This window comes from Vombatus ursinus, unplaced genomic scaffold, assembly GCF_900497805.2.
Source record: "Vombatus ursinus unplaced genomic scaffold, bare-nosed wombat genome assembly UNPS02005286.1, whole genome shotgun sequence".
NCBI classification, from domain to species: Eukaryota; Metazoa; Chordata; class Mammalia; order Diprotodontia; family Vombatidae; genus Vombatus; species Vombatus ursinus.
In genome coordinates, this window is record NW_020945064.1 from 15,096,343 (window position 1) to 15,112,929 (window position 16,587).

Here is a 16,587-nt window from a genome sequence, read left to right on the forward strand (position 1 = left end):
TTGATCTTTAAAAACTACTATTTGTTACATGGGATGGTTCTCTGGAAAGGGAAGGATACTAGGGGAAACTATGATAATGTAAAAAAAAAAGACTATCAGTAAAAACTCATTTTAAAAAAGAAAAAAAAAATACAAGCACAAGAGTTATTCCCCAATATATGAATGGACAAAGAATATGAACAGGCAGTTCTGAAGAAGAAATCCAGGCTATCAACAACCATATGAAAAATGTTTCAAATTACTAGTTACTAATTATAATGCTAATTACAAATATAATTAACAATAACAAATGCAAATTGAACAACTGAGATTCCATCTCACATATGTTAGATTGACCAAGATGACACTAAAGGAATCTGATTATTAGGAGAAGAGGCACACTAATGAACTGCTGGGGAGCAATGAATTGGCCTAATCATTATGGACGGCAACACAGAACTACGCTAAACTGAGCATACCTCTGATCCAGCAATGCCCTTATTATACCTATACCCCTGAGATATCAAAGAGAGCAAGAACCCATATGTACTAAAATATTTATGGCAGTGCTTTTTGTTACAGCTAAGAACTAGAAACAAGGTAGGCCTGCATCATTTGGGGAATGGCTGAATAACTTATGGTATATGAATGTAGTATAATATTGCTGTTGACTGTCCCTTGTTGAAGAAGACCAATGACATCATGGGTGACGTAATGAACTGTGCATGAGTTGGATTTAAGTGAGGCGGACTTGAAGCCTCAGCTTCACAGAAGTCAAGATGACTGGCGATGGCCTGGAATGAAGTGGATAACTTCGGCATCTTCCATGTCTGACCCAGCTCTCAGTGCTCCACAGCACCTGCTTCAACTACCTTCATGGCCATTGGAACAAATCATTCTCATCTGCTCATTCAGCCAGGGAAAGTCTTCAGGCACTTGGGGTAGATATCCCCCTACCTCACCAACAAGTTTGAGGCCTGACAGTTACTCTCAACCTAGTTTAGCCTATCTGCTGAAGACTGTTTACCATGGTGTGCCCACTGTGTGTGCTGTAACTTCTTGGAGCTGCAGGTGAGAGTTGGGTGAATCAGGTAGACACCAAAGGTAGACGAGCAGTCTTAAAAAGAGCTGGGCAAGCCCTCACACCAGAGGTGCTAGTCCTCCTGTACACACCAGTATAATATTATGAAATAATTATAAATTTAACGGAATGGATGCAGAGAAATCTAGGAGGCTTGTAATTAGAAAAGAAAGTGAAGTGGGCTGCCTGTATTTGATGGTTCTTTTGGCCACAGAAACCCAGGAGAAACCAAGAAAAACACAAAATGGCCCTCAGTCTCAAGTGACAGTGGCAGAGGGTGCTGTGAAATCTAGTATTTAAGCTGTCTATAAACATTAACTTAACTGTTGGCCATTTAAATGTAAAATAATCTCATTTTCAGTAATGTGTCTATTTATAGTTAGACCACTGACGTGTTATAACAAAGATCAAAACCAATACCAAAGTAGAAAAAATAAAAATGAAAGAAGGCTATGACAAACCATCAAGGACTGATCGACCTAAATAAGCTGTCCATGTTGAAATGGGAAATGGATTAAAAAAAAACAAACCAACTTTCAGCATTTCTTTAAGGAAGTGCAACTAACATAAACCAAATGCCACAATAAAGAGACCCGCTGCCTAGAAACCACCTGTGCCACCAAACACTTCTGCACAAGTAGAACATGTGTGAAGGCCTTAGGAATACAATCCACCCTCCCAACTTTGTCCCATTAATCTTTCTTACATTTTACATTCCAGCAAAACTGTTCCCCATCCCCCACTGTCATAGGGTCCCCTGCTGCCACTTTTGTACCTTGGCTCATGCCATGCCCCAAGTTTGGAATGGACTGCCCTTCTCCCTCTTCCCCATCTCCATCGGAAGGCCTCTCTCCTTCAAGGGACAATGCAGATGCTGCTCCTCCTTCCAATGACTGGGGTTTCAAGCACAACATTCCCTGTCTCTGCCACTAATTTTCTATGACCTAGAGCAAGTTACCTCCATACTATGGGTCCCAGTTTCTCATCTGTCAAATAAATGAATGAAGTCTATTATCTCCAAAGTCCTTTCTAGCTCTGTGAGCCAGTGATTCTAATATCTACCTTGCCTACTTCACAACTCAACCTGAAGATTAACTGAAGATGTCTGTGACAAGTGTGAAGTGCCACTGAGTTTAAGGTTTTATCAGTTCCCAGGATGACAGACTTGAAGTGACTCAAAAGATTTTTCCAGTCCTACACCCTCATTTACAGACAAATTATCATTATTCATTCAAGCTTTCTTTGTTTTTTGACTGTTACTGACACCTCCGAGGGATGCTTAGGGAACTGCCCTAATCTAATATAGGCTCTTTATCACCTTCCATACAAGGCCATCCCTGGTGGAAGGATTCAGCCCAGATAAAGGACCACAGTTGTTGGAACTGATCCCAGCAGAGTACTGGGAGAAACTCCAGCATTCCAACAAAATGTCAGGTATTGACAAGTACCTTGTGGCCCTGTGTTTTTACTGAGAAGAAACCAAAACTGATGGCCATGAAAGGGAGAAACATCATTAGTCCCAAGCTGCAAGTGTGTGAGTTCCAGAGGCAAGTGATGCATTTTGGCAGAATTACAGAACCAGAAAACAAGTAACACCATCCATGCTGGACCGGTGGGAAAGGAGTAGTTGGGGGATGGAGGTGAAGAAGAGAATGTTCGTTGTCCTTAGACTTCACTATACAGTGAGTCTTGAAGCTCAGATCCAAAGTTAACTAACAAGATATCCCCTACCCTTGCCCCTGAAGAAAGAAACAAACTCATATGATCTCAGTACAATGTCATGCAAGTTTCTACTTGAAAGGCTATGAAAATTCTGACACTGATTATTCAAATACTATTCCCATTTTGCAGGCAAAGATACTGGGGCTCAGATGGGCTAATAAGTGACTTGCCTATTACTACACAGCCAGGAAGGGTGACTAGAATCCAGTTCTCTGACACTAAATTCTATATATTCTCCTTCCCCTTGGCTGCAACAGAAGTGCTTGAAGGCCTGGAAAGATCATTCATATAGAAAGTAGGTTGTTGTGGTGGAAGGCACCTTAGAACATAAAAGATTATCACTTTTTTTTTAAGGCCATGAAGAAGAAGTATTTTTATTCCTAAAAATGGCTTAGAACTCATTAAAATTTAATTCCCAACAGCCATTAACAAAAAACTACCACTGAGGCAGTGAGGCTAAAAGAATTTCAAAAGCTGCCCATATCCTGCCACAGCGAGGTCAGGTCATTGGTGCCACACCTATAATCAGTGAGCAAAGCTTGTGCATAAATGTGTTCCCAGGCCTATGCTATCATCTGTAGATATCACATTTGGCAGGAATGGAGGGAAAAGGCTAAGAAAATTTTTTAGTCCTTTGACTAGACCCCTAGAACCTAAGGCATGGGTGACGTTCATCTGATAAGCCCTTTTCTCTCTAGTATCAGAGAGAAAGGCAGCTTTAAGTCCCAAGCATGTGACTCTATCAACATCTCAAGGGACCCTTACCTGCAAACATAGTCTATCCATCTAAGCTCCTCACAGGCAAAGACAGTGACATTTTCTCCCGTGTCCTTGTACTAAATGAAGAGGAGGCTTAGAGTAATTTTGCCTTCTGAGACTACGGATTGCATCAGATAGCACCACCACTTCCAAAATGAGATATTTCACTGGGGACTTCTGTGCAGGAACATCAAGCCCTCCGGGGAAATCGGAAGTCCCTCCCCTTGTGACGCAGGGCTAGAGTGTGGGTGGGGGAGGGGGAGCACCTTTACATCTGGCATACCTGAATCCCCTTTAAGGATACCATTCTGTAAGAAACTGAGGTCCGCACAACAACAATTTGAAAACCCCAAAGTCAATTCATGTACGATTCTAATTTTTTGTTCTGCTTTGAATACGGAAATGTTCACCTTACTTGGTATTAGTTAAATTCAGGATAGAAATTTGAAAGAAAGAAAGAATTCCCAAAGCCAAACTCCACAAGGGGAGGGAAGGAGGAAGGAAAGAAAGCTCAGAGCAAGCTGTCCATGGTGCCCATCTGGAGTCACCCTGCCCCTACCTTGTTTGCTCTAGTACGGGATTAGCAAAGGCTGAAGAAGAGCCTCGGAATAGAGGTTTCCTTAACAGAATCAGGGGGTTGTTCCCTAAGGAAGCTGGCTCCTGAAGTAATTAGCCCGTCCACTGTGCCTGCCAAAGGTTTGAACGAGGCCCACCTGATGTTATCAATCCAACAGTCGATGATGACAGGAAGGAGTAGCTCTAAATTCAACCACAGGGTAAAATAACTGTCCGTCTTCTTGGAGCAAAGGTAATGGACTACTGTAGGTTTGTCTAACTTGGCTTCCAGCTGGTTTCCCAAGTCACCAGGTACTGCAAAAAAGAAAAAGGCACAGTGTGAGATGCCTAGTAACAGCAGAATGGTTCCAGGAATCATGTACCATTAGGACACTGGTCAATGGAACCAAATGCAAGAATTACTGAAATGCCCTCTGTAGTTTCAGAGTGCCTGATTAACTGAACTCTCCTCCCAGGCCACGGTTTACCTAAGATGCTTGTCACTTCAATATTATGAGACAAAACCCAAAGGCAGGAGAAGACACTGCAATCAGGATGTAGAGCTATAATGGATCCTCCTCTCATTTTACAGATGAGGAAATACTGTGGTTCAGAGAGGAAAAGTGACTTACACACAGCTCATAGAGGCAAGATGTGAACCTAGGTCCTTCTGACACCAAATCTAATGTCCTTATCATTAAATACTGCCCAGCAGACCTTCATAAACAAAGATCACAGAGCATAAATACTTAAAGGACTAACTTAGACCTTATCTAGCCCAACTCCCTAGTTTTATGGATGACTGAACTAAAGACTAGCCCAAAATTATCTATCAAAGGCAGGAGCCAGCAGCCTAGGATGGATCAGCACATGCTACCTTGTAAGATCAAAAAAAAAAGGTCAAGTAGTGCCTCTTGACTGGCAAGAATCCTTCCACTACCCTAGTGTTCACCATGTGCTGGTTCCCCATCGGATAACTATTCCCATATATTCTTGAAGGCTGCAGTTATCAAACTATCTGATTTACTCTAGAAACAGCAGCCACCTCACTCTTTCTTCAAGCAGATGTTCTCTGGTAAATGAGACTATGGGGTGGTGAAGGCTAGCTATAGCCATGGGCAAGAGGCCAGAATTCCATCTCCAACAGTAGCACCACAGATGACCCAGCCTTGCCTCTCACACTTCCTGGCGAGACAGCGATCTGGGGGAACATACTTGACAGTTCAATGGCTGGCGACTTCCCCTCAAGGTTTCTTTCTATTAACTTGTCTGGAATGACAACTTGAAGAGGCAGACTTAGAGAAGACCCCACCTAATCTGGCTCCTAGCCTAGGGTTCTACTATATCATTCTGTGAATAGAGAGCAAGAAAAAAAGCAGTCAACCTTTTACTAGGCCTCCTTCAACGTGCCATGGAATGCCAGGCAATCACAAGCCCAACCTAATTACAGTCCAGGCCCCTTTTGGACAAACACCACTAGGGTACGAGGTTTCCCCAAAGCTAGCAGACTCCGTGTTTATCAGCCATGCCAAGCTCTATCAGTGCAGTCCTGTACTTCTGGGAAGAGTCACCTTTCCCAGAAATAACTTGCTTACTCCCAGGTGATACCCCAAAATCACCTTTCTCTCTGTCTTCCAAAGTCAGAGTAATTGTAATTCACATACAGCCAGCCCCGGACAAGGCCCTAAGAGACTCATGGAAAAGACAGGCTTGCTGTGCTTTGCAGGTGCCAAGCCCTCATCCCCTGCTTTTCCCCCCAGAGCCAGGTGTCAACTTTAAAGGAAGAGAATACATTTTAAAGTTCAAACCAAGCAAAGCACTACACTAATGCAAAATACCCAAGCTCTTAACTTCGGACACTTAAGGTTATGAGTAATGAAGAAGCTGGTAAATAAAAATCTCTTACTAAAAGCTCACTTAGAGGATAACAGAACCTAAAGCCTAAGAAATCATCTCGGCCAGCGATCCTCTTCTTGCAAGGGCTTAGGAACCCAAATGCACCAATTACAGTAATTGTAATCTTTATCAAAAACTAGCAAAATATAAAGATGACTCACTATGATAGGCAAACGTACCTTCTGTAGACTAAACTATTTTCAAATGTATCTAGATTTTGCAATTAACAACATGGCAAGTCATTTAAGAGTTACAGAATCATAGCTTTTTGTTGTCATGTCTTTTTTAATGTAAAAGAGGGTCTTTAGCTTGCATGACAAATGCAGAGTGACTCCTGCCGTACCTGGCTTCCTTTAAGTCCCAACTAAAATCCCACCTTCTACAGGAAGCCTTCCCAAACTCCTCTTAACTCCAGTGCCTTCCCTCTGCTAATTATTTCCTATTTATCCTGTCCATAGCTAGCTTTGTACTATTTGTTCGAATGTTGTCTCCTTCATTAGATGATAAGCTCCTTGAGGGCAGGGGCTCTCTTTTGCCTCTTTTTGTAGCCCTAGCCCTTAACACAGTGCCAGGCAAATAGCAGACACTTAATTTATATTGATTGACTGGAAAACAAGATACACAACAATGTTGCTGGAAAAAAAACAACAAATGACATGAAAGTGAACACTTAGTCCATTGATGACCAAGCATAGCACCATAAAACAGAAAAGAAAATGCAGCACCATCGTCCCCTCTTCAGTGCACAGGTGGGGACTGTACAAGTAGAATACAGAATGTACCTATCTGACCCTGGTCTGTAATGGTTAGTTTTGCTGATGTGTTATTTCCAAATACATCCCAAAACAGGCAGCCAGATGGAAACAAGACTGCTTTAAAAACAAAAACCGATAAAAAAAAAAGATAAAAATTTTAAAAGCTAAAACCAGGGACAAAAATATTAGAAACTAATGACTCAGCTGAATACATTTAGTCATTTTGCCAATGAGAAAGCTAAGGATCTAAGAGGTTAAGCAGATAGAGCAGTCCTGGAGTAAGGAAGGCCTGAGTTCAAATTCAGTTTCACACATCCTAGCAGTATGAACCTGGGTAAGTCACTTAACCTCACCTATCAATCAATGAGATATAACAAAGCACTTAGCACACAATGCCTGGTACAGGGCTTATTCCCTTCACTGCTCCTTACATGATTTATTTGGAGTCTGATGGCCTGGGTTTGGGTTCCAAGTCTGGGACCTTAATTCTTTTGTTAACTGAAGCCTTTTCACAAGCCTTTCTGGATAAGCCCCAGCCAGAAGCTTCTCATAGCAACAAAGAAAACAAAGGACAGGAGAGGGAGCTTTGGATGTCTCCATCTGCCTCCCTGAGACAAAGTCCGGCCAACTTCCAATAGAGAATCCCCATCACCAAAGGGACGTGCCCCCAATGCCTAGGAGATTCGATATTCAATGTCATGAAAGTCCCTTGAGAGATCACCTGGCACTCTAATCGGGGCAGTGACCAAACATAAATCCACAGAACTAGTGGCAAAAAGAAGCCTCCTCCCTCTTGGCCAAGGCAGAAGGGGACACATGTGTTTTCAGACATGACTAATGTGTTGATCTTTTTTTTTTTAACTACACCTGTTACAAGACGGGGTTTGTGGTTGATGGCAGCCATTGGGAAATAAGTAACAAAAAGAGAAAAGCATCAACACAATATTTAATAAGGGAAAAGGCTCATCTAGCTGATTTGGCCATACATCCAACCCTAGCCACCCCATTGTGCAAATGGAAAAACAGAGGCCAAAAGATTAGGCGATATGCCCAAGGTCACTGTGAAAAAGCTATTGAGGCAAAAGCCTCTCTAGCCAATGGGTAATGAGTCCATTACTCATTACAAACCAAGGGGGAAAGGTTAGCTTCTTTTAATCAGTGTCTGTGAAAGATTCCTGAGCTTGTGTTTCTCAACACCCAAAAACCTTACATACACACTGATCACGAGTTTGTGAATGTGCAAATCAACCCCCTTGGCAGGTCTACCTAAGAGGAGGGAGGAGGAGCTGCCTCCCGGCATTAAACCTGACTTGTCCAAACCCGCACATGAAGGGCTCTCCTCCAGCTTCCCCAAAGGGCCAGAATAGTGCCAAAAATACAATTTCCTAGCCTTAAGCAGGTCAAAAGGCCTTCAAGAGACAGCCTTGCCCATGAAGGTGGAGCAAAACCGACAGCTAGAAACAGGAACTTCAGTCTGCCTGATTTGAGAAGGAAACAAAGCATTTCAATACCATTTCTAGACAGAGTCAGTTTGTGAAGAAAGGGCAAAAACTGGAGTCAAAAGAACCACCTAGGTCCTACCCAGTCCTAGAGCAGGCCTTTATATGATTCAGGGAGTCTTCAACAAATCATTTATCCTGAATTTAGAGATGAGGAAACTGAGAGGCAGAAGTTAACACCTGCCCAGGAACGTGCCATAGGCTTGTGTATAGGAAGTGTTATAGAAAGTACCTAAAAATGAAGGTAGGATAACACTATTTCATTTGATTTTCTCAACAGCCCTACCCATCAGGTTGGGCCAAGTGATCATTCCTACTTTACAAATGAACAAAGGTCCAGAGCAGCTGCCCATGGATTCCTGGGTTCTTTCCATTCTACTATACTTTGCTTCCCTCTCTCCTCACTTAGCTAAAAATAATTTACTATATTTAATAATCTAGCAGTTATACAGCATTTTTAAAAGTATGCAAAGAATGTTATCTCATTTGATCCTGAAAACAACTCTGGGAGGTAGGTGCTGTTATTACCCTCATTTTACAAATGAGGAAACTAAGGCTGAGCAACTTTAAATGATTTACTCAGGGGTCAAACAACTACTGGGCAGCTAGGTGGCACAATGGATAGAGTGCAGGAACTGAAGTCAGGAAGACTCATCTTCCTGATTCTAAATCTGACCTCAGGCACTTACCAGCTGTGTGACCCTGGGCAAGTCACTTAATCCTGTTTGCCAATTTCTCATCTGAGCTGGAGAAGGAAATGACAGTCATGGAGTTGGATGTGAATGACAACAAACAGCTATTACATATCTGAGGCAGGATTCACATTCAAGTATTCCTGACTCTTACCCACGTGCCTCCTAGCTGCTCTAGCACAAGACTCCTTTGCAATTTCTCTTTTATCTTCTCCCGAAATGCTACATATTTGAGAAATGAGGTCTTTATCAAAGAAACTTTCTGTAAAAAATTTTTTCCCAGTGTCCTGCTTTCCTTGTAATCTTGGCTGCATTGGTTTTGTTTGTGCAAAACAGTTTTAATTTAATGTAATGTAAATGATCCATTTAGCTTCCTGTGATATTCTTTATTGTTTGGTCATAAATTTTCTTTATCCACAGATCTGAAAGCTTGTATTTTCCATGTTCCTCTATAATTTGCTTATGACATCACCTTTTATGTCTAAATCATGTACCCATTTTGACCTTAACAGTGTGAGATGTTGGTCTATGCCTAGTTTCTACCAAATACTATGTCACTGTCATTTACTACTGTGCATTGTGTACCTAATCTATTCCATTGAACAACCACTCTATTTCTCGGCCAGAAATAGACTTCTGATGATTACCACTCTGTAATAGTCTTTAATAGACGACTGAGTCAAGCTGTCTCTACCCTAGCAAGTAGGTACACTCAGAAATTGGGCCCCCAGGACTCTTGTTCTCTCACCACTGCAATGGACACTCTGAGTTAATTACATTTGGAGCTGAAAGGGCTCATAACCATTTTTTTGTGTCCTGGACATCTTTGGAAGTCTGGAGAAGCCTGTGGACCCCTTCTCAGAACCATGTTTTTAAAATTCATATGAATAAAATACATATGATTACAAAGTGACCACTTGTACTGAAATAAAAAAATTTTTAAACGATCCCTCATTTTAAAGGTGGAAGGATGGGGCAGCTAAGTGGTGCAGTGAATAGAGCATTGGCCCTGGAGTCAGGAGGATGCAAGTTCAAATCTGGCCTCAGAAACATAACACTCACTAGTTGTGTGACTCCGGGCAAGTCACTTAACCCCAATTGCCTCACCCCCCAAAAAAAAGTTGGAGGGAATATCAAGATACAGAAGTTATCACACAGACAGTAAGTAACAGAGATAGAGCTATTCTGTCCAAGGACATGAGGACAGGTTTACTAATCCCATCCCTCTACCCTCCATCTTTACCCCACCTCCACAGACTAACTGCAGACATTTGGTGAGGTGGTGGCCTTGGTCTAAGACTGTGCTCTGTCATTGAGAAAGAGAACAAAGCTAATTGTATAAACACACTGCTCCTAAAATTGAGCCAAATGAGCTAACAAGTCAGACAGGAAGGTGCTAACTCACCCGGCTCTGCCCAGACCAAGCTGGCTGCTTTGCACAATCTGGAGCCATCTATGCCAAAGTATACTAGATGTGATGGACAAGAGTGAGAAATGACAAGCCGTGGCTCTACAGTAGCCAGCAATTATGACTTAACACATTCTTGGATTTAGTCTGCCTTAATCCATCACTACACTTAACCAAAGAAATCTTAAGTTACCTTGGAGTGTGCCATCTTCTTTGCCACATAATGGACAATGGTCCCTGAGGCTTACCATCCTGCAGAGTAAAATAAGTAGAATCCTCTACAGACTGTTGCAAAAGTGGTCCATGACACAAACAAGGTCAAGAACTACTGGTGTAGGGACAGCTAGGTGGTGCAGTGGATAGAGCACCAGCCCTGGAGTCAGGAGGACCTGAGTTCAAATCTGGTCTCCAACACTTACTAGCTGTGTGGCCCTGGGCAAGTCACTTAAAAAAATAGAAAAGAACTCCTAGTGTAGAATAATACTTCCATTACATTTCCATTCGCCACCCACCTGAATTCTACCTAGCCTCCTAAGCCCATGCAAATCCTATCTCTTCCATAAAGCCTTCTAGGAGCACTACAGCCCACTCACGAGCCAGAAATTTTCACTTTTTTTTTTTTACCTCATCTATAAAATGGGCATATCTGTATACTCAAATGGTTGTAGAAACCAACTTGAAAAACACTTTACAAACATTAAAGCACATTACATATCAGCTATCATTTTTACTGATCAAAGATCATCTTCATATGGGATGTAAGGTCATAAAATTTGAGTTGGAAGATTTTTTCATTTGACAGGAAATAGGGAGAATGCTGAGGCCAGAGAGGGGTAAAAATGACTTACTTGTCCAAGGTCAAAAATATTGGACCTATCATAGGGAAGAAAGGTTAATTCAGTTTGGGACATTTTGAGTTTAAGATGTTTGTGGCACATCCACTTTGAAATGTCTAATAGGTAATTGGTGATATGGGATTAAAACTCAAGAGAGAGACTAGTGAAAACATTCTCATCAAAGGCTGGTGAAGGGTGCTTCCTAGTGTTTCGGAGCAGCCATTTCACCTCACTCCAGGCACCCTCATAAGCAACCTACAACTCCAGAACAGCCTAACCCTTGTCAAAGCACTGTTTGCTCCCCACCCCTTTTGCAGCTACATGAATCTGGTGCCCTGGCACAACTCCACTGGCGCCACTGAACATCCACAGGCAATGTTACCCTACCTGAAATCATTCTGCAATGATTACCATACTTGGATCTCATCATACCCTCGCCACCCCAGTGATTCTGATGTGGGCTTTGGTTTCCATTGTTTATATGGGGTTCCTCCAATCGACTGCTCCCTTATTTCTACCTCTCTCCAATTCCCCCCTAAAACTCCCCTACCACTTGAAACAAACTAATATTTAAACTTTCTTGGGCCCCCCATCTTCTTCATTCTCCACTCACTAAGATCCTGCCTCTTCTGAGGCAGCCTGCTAGGTGATGCAGTGGACAGAGTGCTTTTCATGGTGCAGGATGACCGAAGTTCAAAGCTAGTTTCAGACACTTAACAGCTGTTGTGACCCTGGGCAAGTGACTTAAACCTGTTGGTTTCAGTTTCCCCAACTGTAAAATGGGTATAATAATAACATTTACCTTCCAAAGTTGTTGTAAGGATCAAATGAGATATTTGTAAAGTACTTTATAACTGTGTGTGAGTGTGTGTGTGTGTGTGTGTGTGTGTGTGTAGTTACTGCTTGCTCCCCACCTTTTTCCCTTCCAGGCTCTTCCCCTACCACACTGCTCAGCATCCTCTATCCTTTGAGGTTCATTCCATCCATATTTATCACCCAGTCAAGATTCAGGTGGCTTCTGAAAGTCCAACAACATTCAGAACTCACCCCTTCTTTCCTCAAGGAAATCAATGTCTGCCTCACAGTCTCTCTCCTCCCCAACTCCTACCTTCATACTAAGGCACACAGAGATTGATCCTCAATTATTAAACGAAGCTGGAGAAAATCATGAAACTGTGCTGATGGGATCTATTATTACAAACTTAAGTTACATAATCTCAACTGGGCCCTCACTGCAGCAAGACAATTCTTTGACATGTCTGTAAATGACTCACTTTCTCATTCACAATGGCTTTTATAAATCTTTTCACCCCTTCTCAAATCTCCTATGGTTCCCCCTTCTTCCACTCTCTCAGCTGAGAACCTTACCTCTATTTTACTGAAAAAACTAAGCCCATTTGGGCCAGCGAGCTCTCCATTCTCCCCTCCTCTTCATCTATCACTCAGATGCCTTCTGCCACTATCTCCTCCTTCACCTGGCTCACATAATAAGTTGGCCCTGCTCCTTGCCAAGCCAAACTCCTCTATCCTATCCACCCAAGTGATCCCTTTCCATCCTGTTTCCTCCTTTATAATTCCCAATGATTCTGACTAAGTAATATAAGTTTGTAGTAGATCAACCTCAACTGGACCCTCACTGCTCCTAGGCAATCCTACTTTACCTCCCTTATCAACTTCCTATTCTGCTCTCCACAGTAGCTCTTCCAAAACCTTCTGACCCTTCCTCAAACCTCTCCATGGCTCCCCCACTTCCCATCTCAGCTCATCTTGCCTCATGTTTTACTGAAAAACTAAAACCATTCATCATGTACTCCCTTTTCTCCTCTCTTCATCTCCCATCACTGAGATGCCTCCTGACACCATCTCTTCCTTCACCCCATCTCACACGAAGAGGTGCCTACAAGCCATCTCATTTCATCCCTTCTGCTCCAACACACTGCCACTCTCACTTATCTTCAATCTCTCCCTGTCTACTGGCTCCTTCCCTACCACCAAACACACCCATATCTCCCTTATTCTCTTATCCAATCTCTCTCTTTTTTCTTACAACTAAGTTTTTTTCTTGAAGAGCCCTTCTATAATTGGTGTCTCCATTTCATTTTCTCTCATTCTCTTAACTTTGTAGTGTAGCTTCAACTGAAACTGCTCTCTCTAAACTTACTAACATCTCTTAATTATCAAATCTAATGGCATTTCCTCAGTCTTCATCGTTTTTGACCTCTCTCTGGGGTGTGACACTGTCACTCACTCTCTAGGTTTCTGCTCCTTCTCAGTCACTTTTCTTGGATTTTCTTCCAGGTCATGCCCACTCACTGTCTCCCAAGGCTCTGTCCTGGGCTCCCTTCTCTTCTTCCTCTTGGTGATCTCATCAGCTCCCGGGGATTCAATTATCATCTCCATGCAGATGATTCTTAGAGCTCTGTCCAGCCCTAACAACTCCCTGTTGACTTCCAATGTGCATATTAGACATCTTAAACTGATTATCCCAGTCATCTTAAATGCACCATATCCAAAAGTAAACTCACTATTTTTCTCCCCAAGCCCTCCACTCATTTTAGTTTCTTCCCAGTTAACCAGGCTCAGATCCTAGATGTCATTCTCAACATTCTACTCACTCAGTCTCTTTCCCCTGCCCCCCCACCCCATATCCAATCAATCTCTTCTACCTTTATAACATCTTTCCAATATGCTCCCTTCTCTCCTCTAGCACTGCCACCACCAGGGTGCAGGCCCTCATCACCTCATACCTAAACTATTGCAATAGGCTGCTGTTAGGTCTCTCCCCACTAAAGTCCAGCCTCTACGAGGCTAGAAAAGTGATCTTCCTCAAGTAGAAGTCCCCCAACCCTGACTCATTAAGTTCCAGTGGTTCACCTATTGCCACCAGGGTAAAATATAAAATCACGATGGACCTTTCATAACCCACCCCCCATTTCTTCTTTGCAGTCTTCTTACACTTTACTTACTTCAGTTCTCTGCAATCTAGTGACACCAGCCTCCTCAAACAAGAATCCATCTTCAGACCCTGGACATCCTTGACTGGGGCAGCTAGGTGTCTCAGTGGACAGGGCACCAGGCCTGGAGTCAGGAATACCTGTTCAAATCCAGCCTCAAACAGTTACTAGCTGTGTGACCCTGGGCAAGTCATTCAACCCTATTTGCCTCATTTTCCTCATCTGTAAAATAAGCTGGAGAAAAAAATGACAAACTACTCTAGTATCTTTGCTAAGAAAATCCCAAATGAGGTCAGAAAGAGTAAGACATGACTGAAATGACTGAACAACAACATTATAAAAAACTGCTGCATATTTTTGGTTATATTTTCAGGGATATAATGTCCAGTTTTCCAAGTCTGTAAATTCACCAATGGCTGAATCATGTGCGTGTTTTTACTTCTTTTTATTTCTAGAAGCATGGAAACCCAGCCTTGAACACAAATTAGGATAATCTACTGGTTGATGGTTCAGGGACTTCTGTCTCCAAAAGGCAGCATAATTACTAAATTTCCCTTAAGAAGGGCACTTAACTAATTTATAAGAATACAAGTCATTCCCTAATTGATAAATGGCCAAAGGATATGAACAGGCAGTTTTCAGATGAAGAAATTAAAGCTATCTATAGTCATATGAAAAAATATTTCAAATCACTATTGATTAGAGAAATGCAAATCAAAACAACTCTGAGGTACTACCTCACAATCTGATTACCAAATATAACAGAAAAGAAAAATGATAAATGTTGGAGAGGATGTGGGAAAATTGGGACATTAAAGCATTGCTGGTGGAGTTGTGAACTAATCCAATCTTTCTGGAGAACAATGTGAAATTATGCCTAAAGGGCTACAAAACTCTGCATACCCTTTGATCCAGCAATACCACTTCTAGGGCTGTATCCCAAACAGATCACAAAAAAGAGAAAAGGATCCACATATACAAAAATGTTTATAGCAGCTCTTTTTGTGGTGGCAAAGAATTGGAAATTGAGGGGATGCCTGTCAATTGGAAAATAGTTGAACAAGTGGGGTTACACGAATGTAATGGAGTACTATTATGGTATAAGAAATGATGAGAAATGCAAATCAAAACAACTTGGAGGTAACACATCACACCTATCAGACTGGCCAACATGACAAAACAAGACAATGATAAATGTTGGAGAAGATGTGGGAAAACTGGAACACTAATGCATTGTTGGTGGAGTTGTGAAATGATCCAACCATTTTGGAGAGCAATTTGGAATCATGCTCAAAGGGCTACAAAAATGCACATACCCTTTGACCCAGCAATACCACTTCTAGGGCTGTATCCCAAAGAGATCATACAAACGGGAAAAGGACCCACACATACAAAAACATTCATAGCAGCTCTTTTTGTGGAGGTAAAGAATTGGAAATTGAGAGGATGCCCATCAATTGGGAAATGGCTGAACAAGTTGTGGTATATGAATGTAATGGAATACTATTGTGCTATAAGAAATGATGAGCAGTCAGACTTCAGAAAAACCTGAAAAGCCTTGTATGGACTGATGCTGAGTGAAATGCGCAGAACCAGGAGAACATTGCACACAGTAACAGCCATGTTGTGCGATGACAAATATTGATAGACTTAGCCCTTCTCAGGAATGCAAGGATCTAAGATATCTCCAAAGGTCTCATGATGGAAAATGCTAGCCACATCCAAAGAAAGAACTATGGAGTTTGAATGCAGATCGAAGCATACTATTTGCTATTTTTTTTCTTCTGTTTGTTTTGTTTTCTCTTTCTTGTGGTTCCTCCTATTGGTTCTAATTCTTCCTTACAACATCACTAATGTGAAAATATGTTTAATAGGAATGTAAATGTATAGCCTATATCAGATTGTGTGCCATCTTGGGGAAGGAGGTGGGGAGGGAGAGGGAGAAAAATTTAAAACTCAAAAGCTTATGGAAGTGATTGTTGATAAATCAAAATAAATTAATAAAAAAAAATTTTAAATTTAAAAAAAAAAAAAGAAATGATGAGCAGGCCAATTGCAAAAAAACATGGAAAGCCTTACATGAACTCATGCTAAGTGAAGTGAGCAGAACCAGGAGAACACTGCACACAGTAACAGCACCATTGTGCAATGATCAACTATGACTGACTACTGGGGAAATATGATTAATGATTGTATGTGTATAACCTATTGGATTGCTTGCTGTCTTAGGGAGGGTGGAGGAGAGGAAGGGAGGCAGAAAAATCCAGAACTCAAAATCTTATAAAAGCGAATGTAAAAGGGCACTGACATTGGAGTCAGATGAACTCCAACTCTGCTCCTAAACTTTGGTATTGGTAAGTTGTTTAACTTCTATAGGCCATTCTCCTCTATAAAATACTTGAAGTAGAGTATCTAAGGGCCTCCACATTTCTCTCTCTCTCTCTCTCTCTC

At 41.8% G+C, this 16,587-nt stretch overlaps 1 protein-coding gene across 1 annotated transcript in view; it reads right to left on the minus strand.

The window, feature by feature from the left end:
* The window catches only part of PLA2G15 (phospholipase A2 group XV), a 41,060-nt gene that overhangs the window by 13,799 nt on the left and 10,674 nt on the right, over window positions 1-16,587 (minus strand). Inside the window, exon 2 of the mRNA XM_027846341.1 lies at window positions 4,255-4,411. Within this exon, the coding sequence (XP_027702142.1) occupies window positions 4,255-4,411 (157 nt within the window). The remainder of the gene's footprint in view (window positions 1-4,254; window positions 4,412-16,587) is intronic.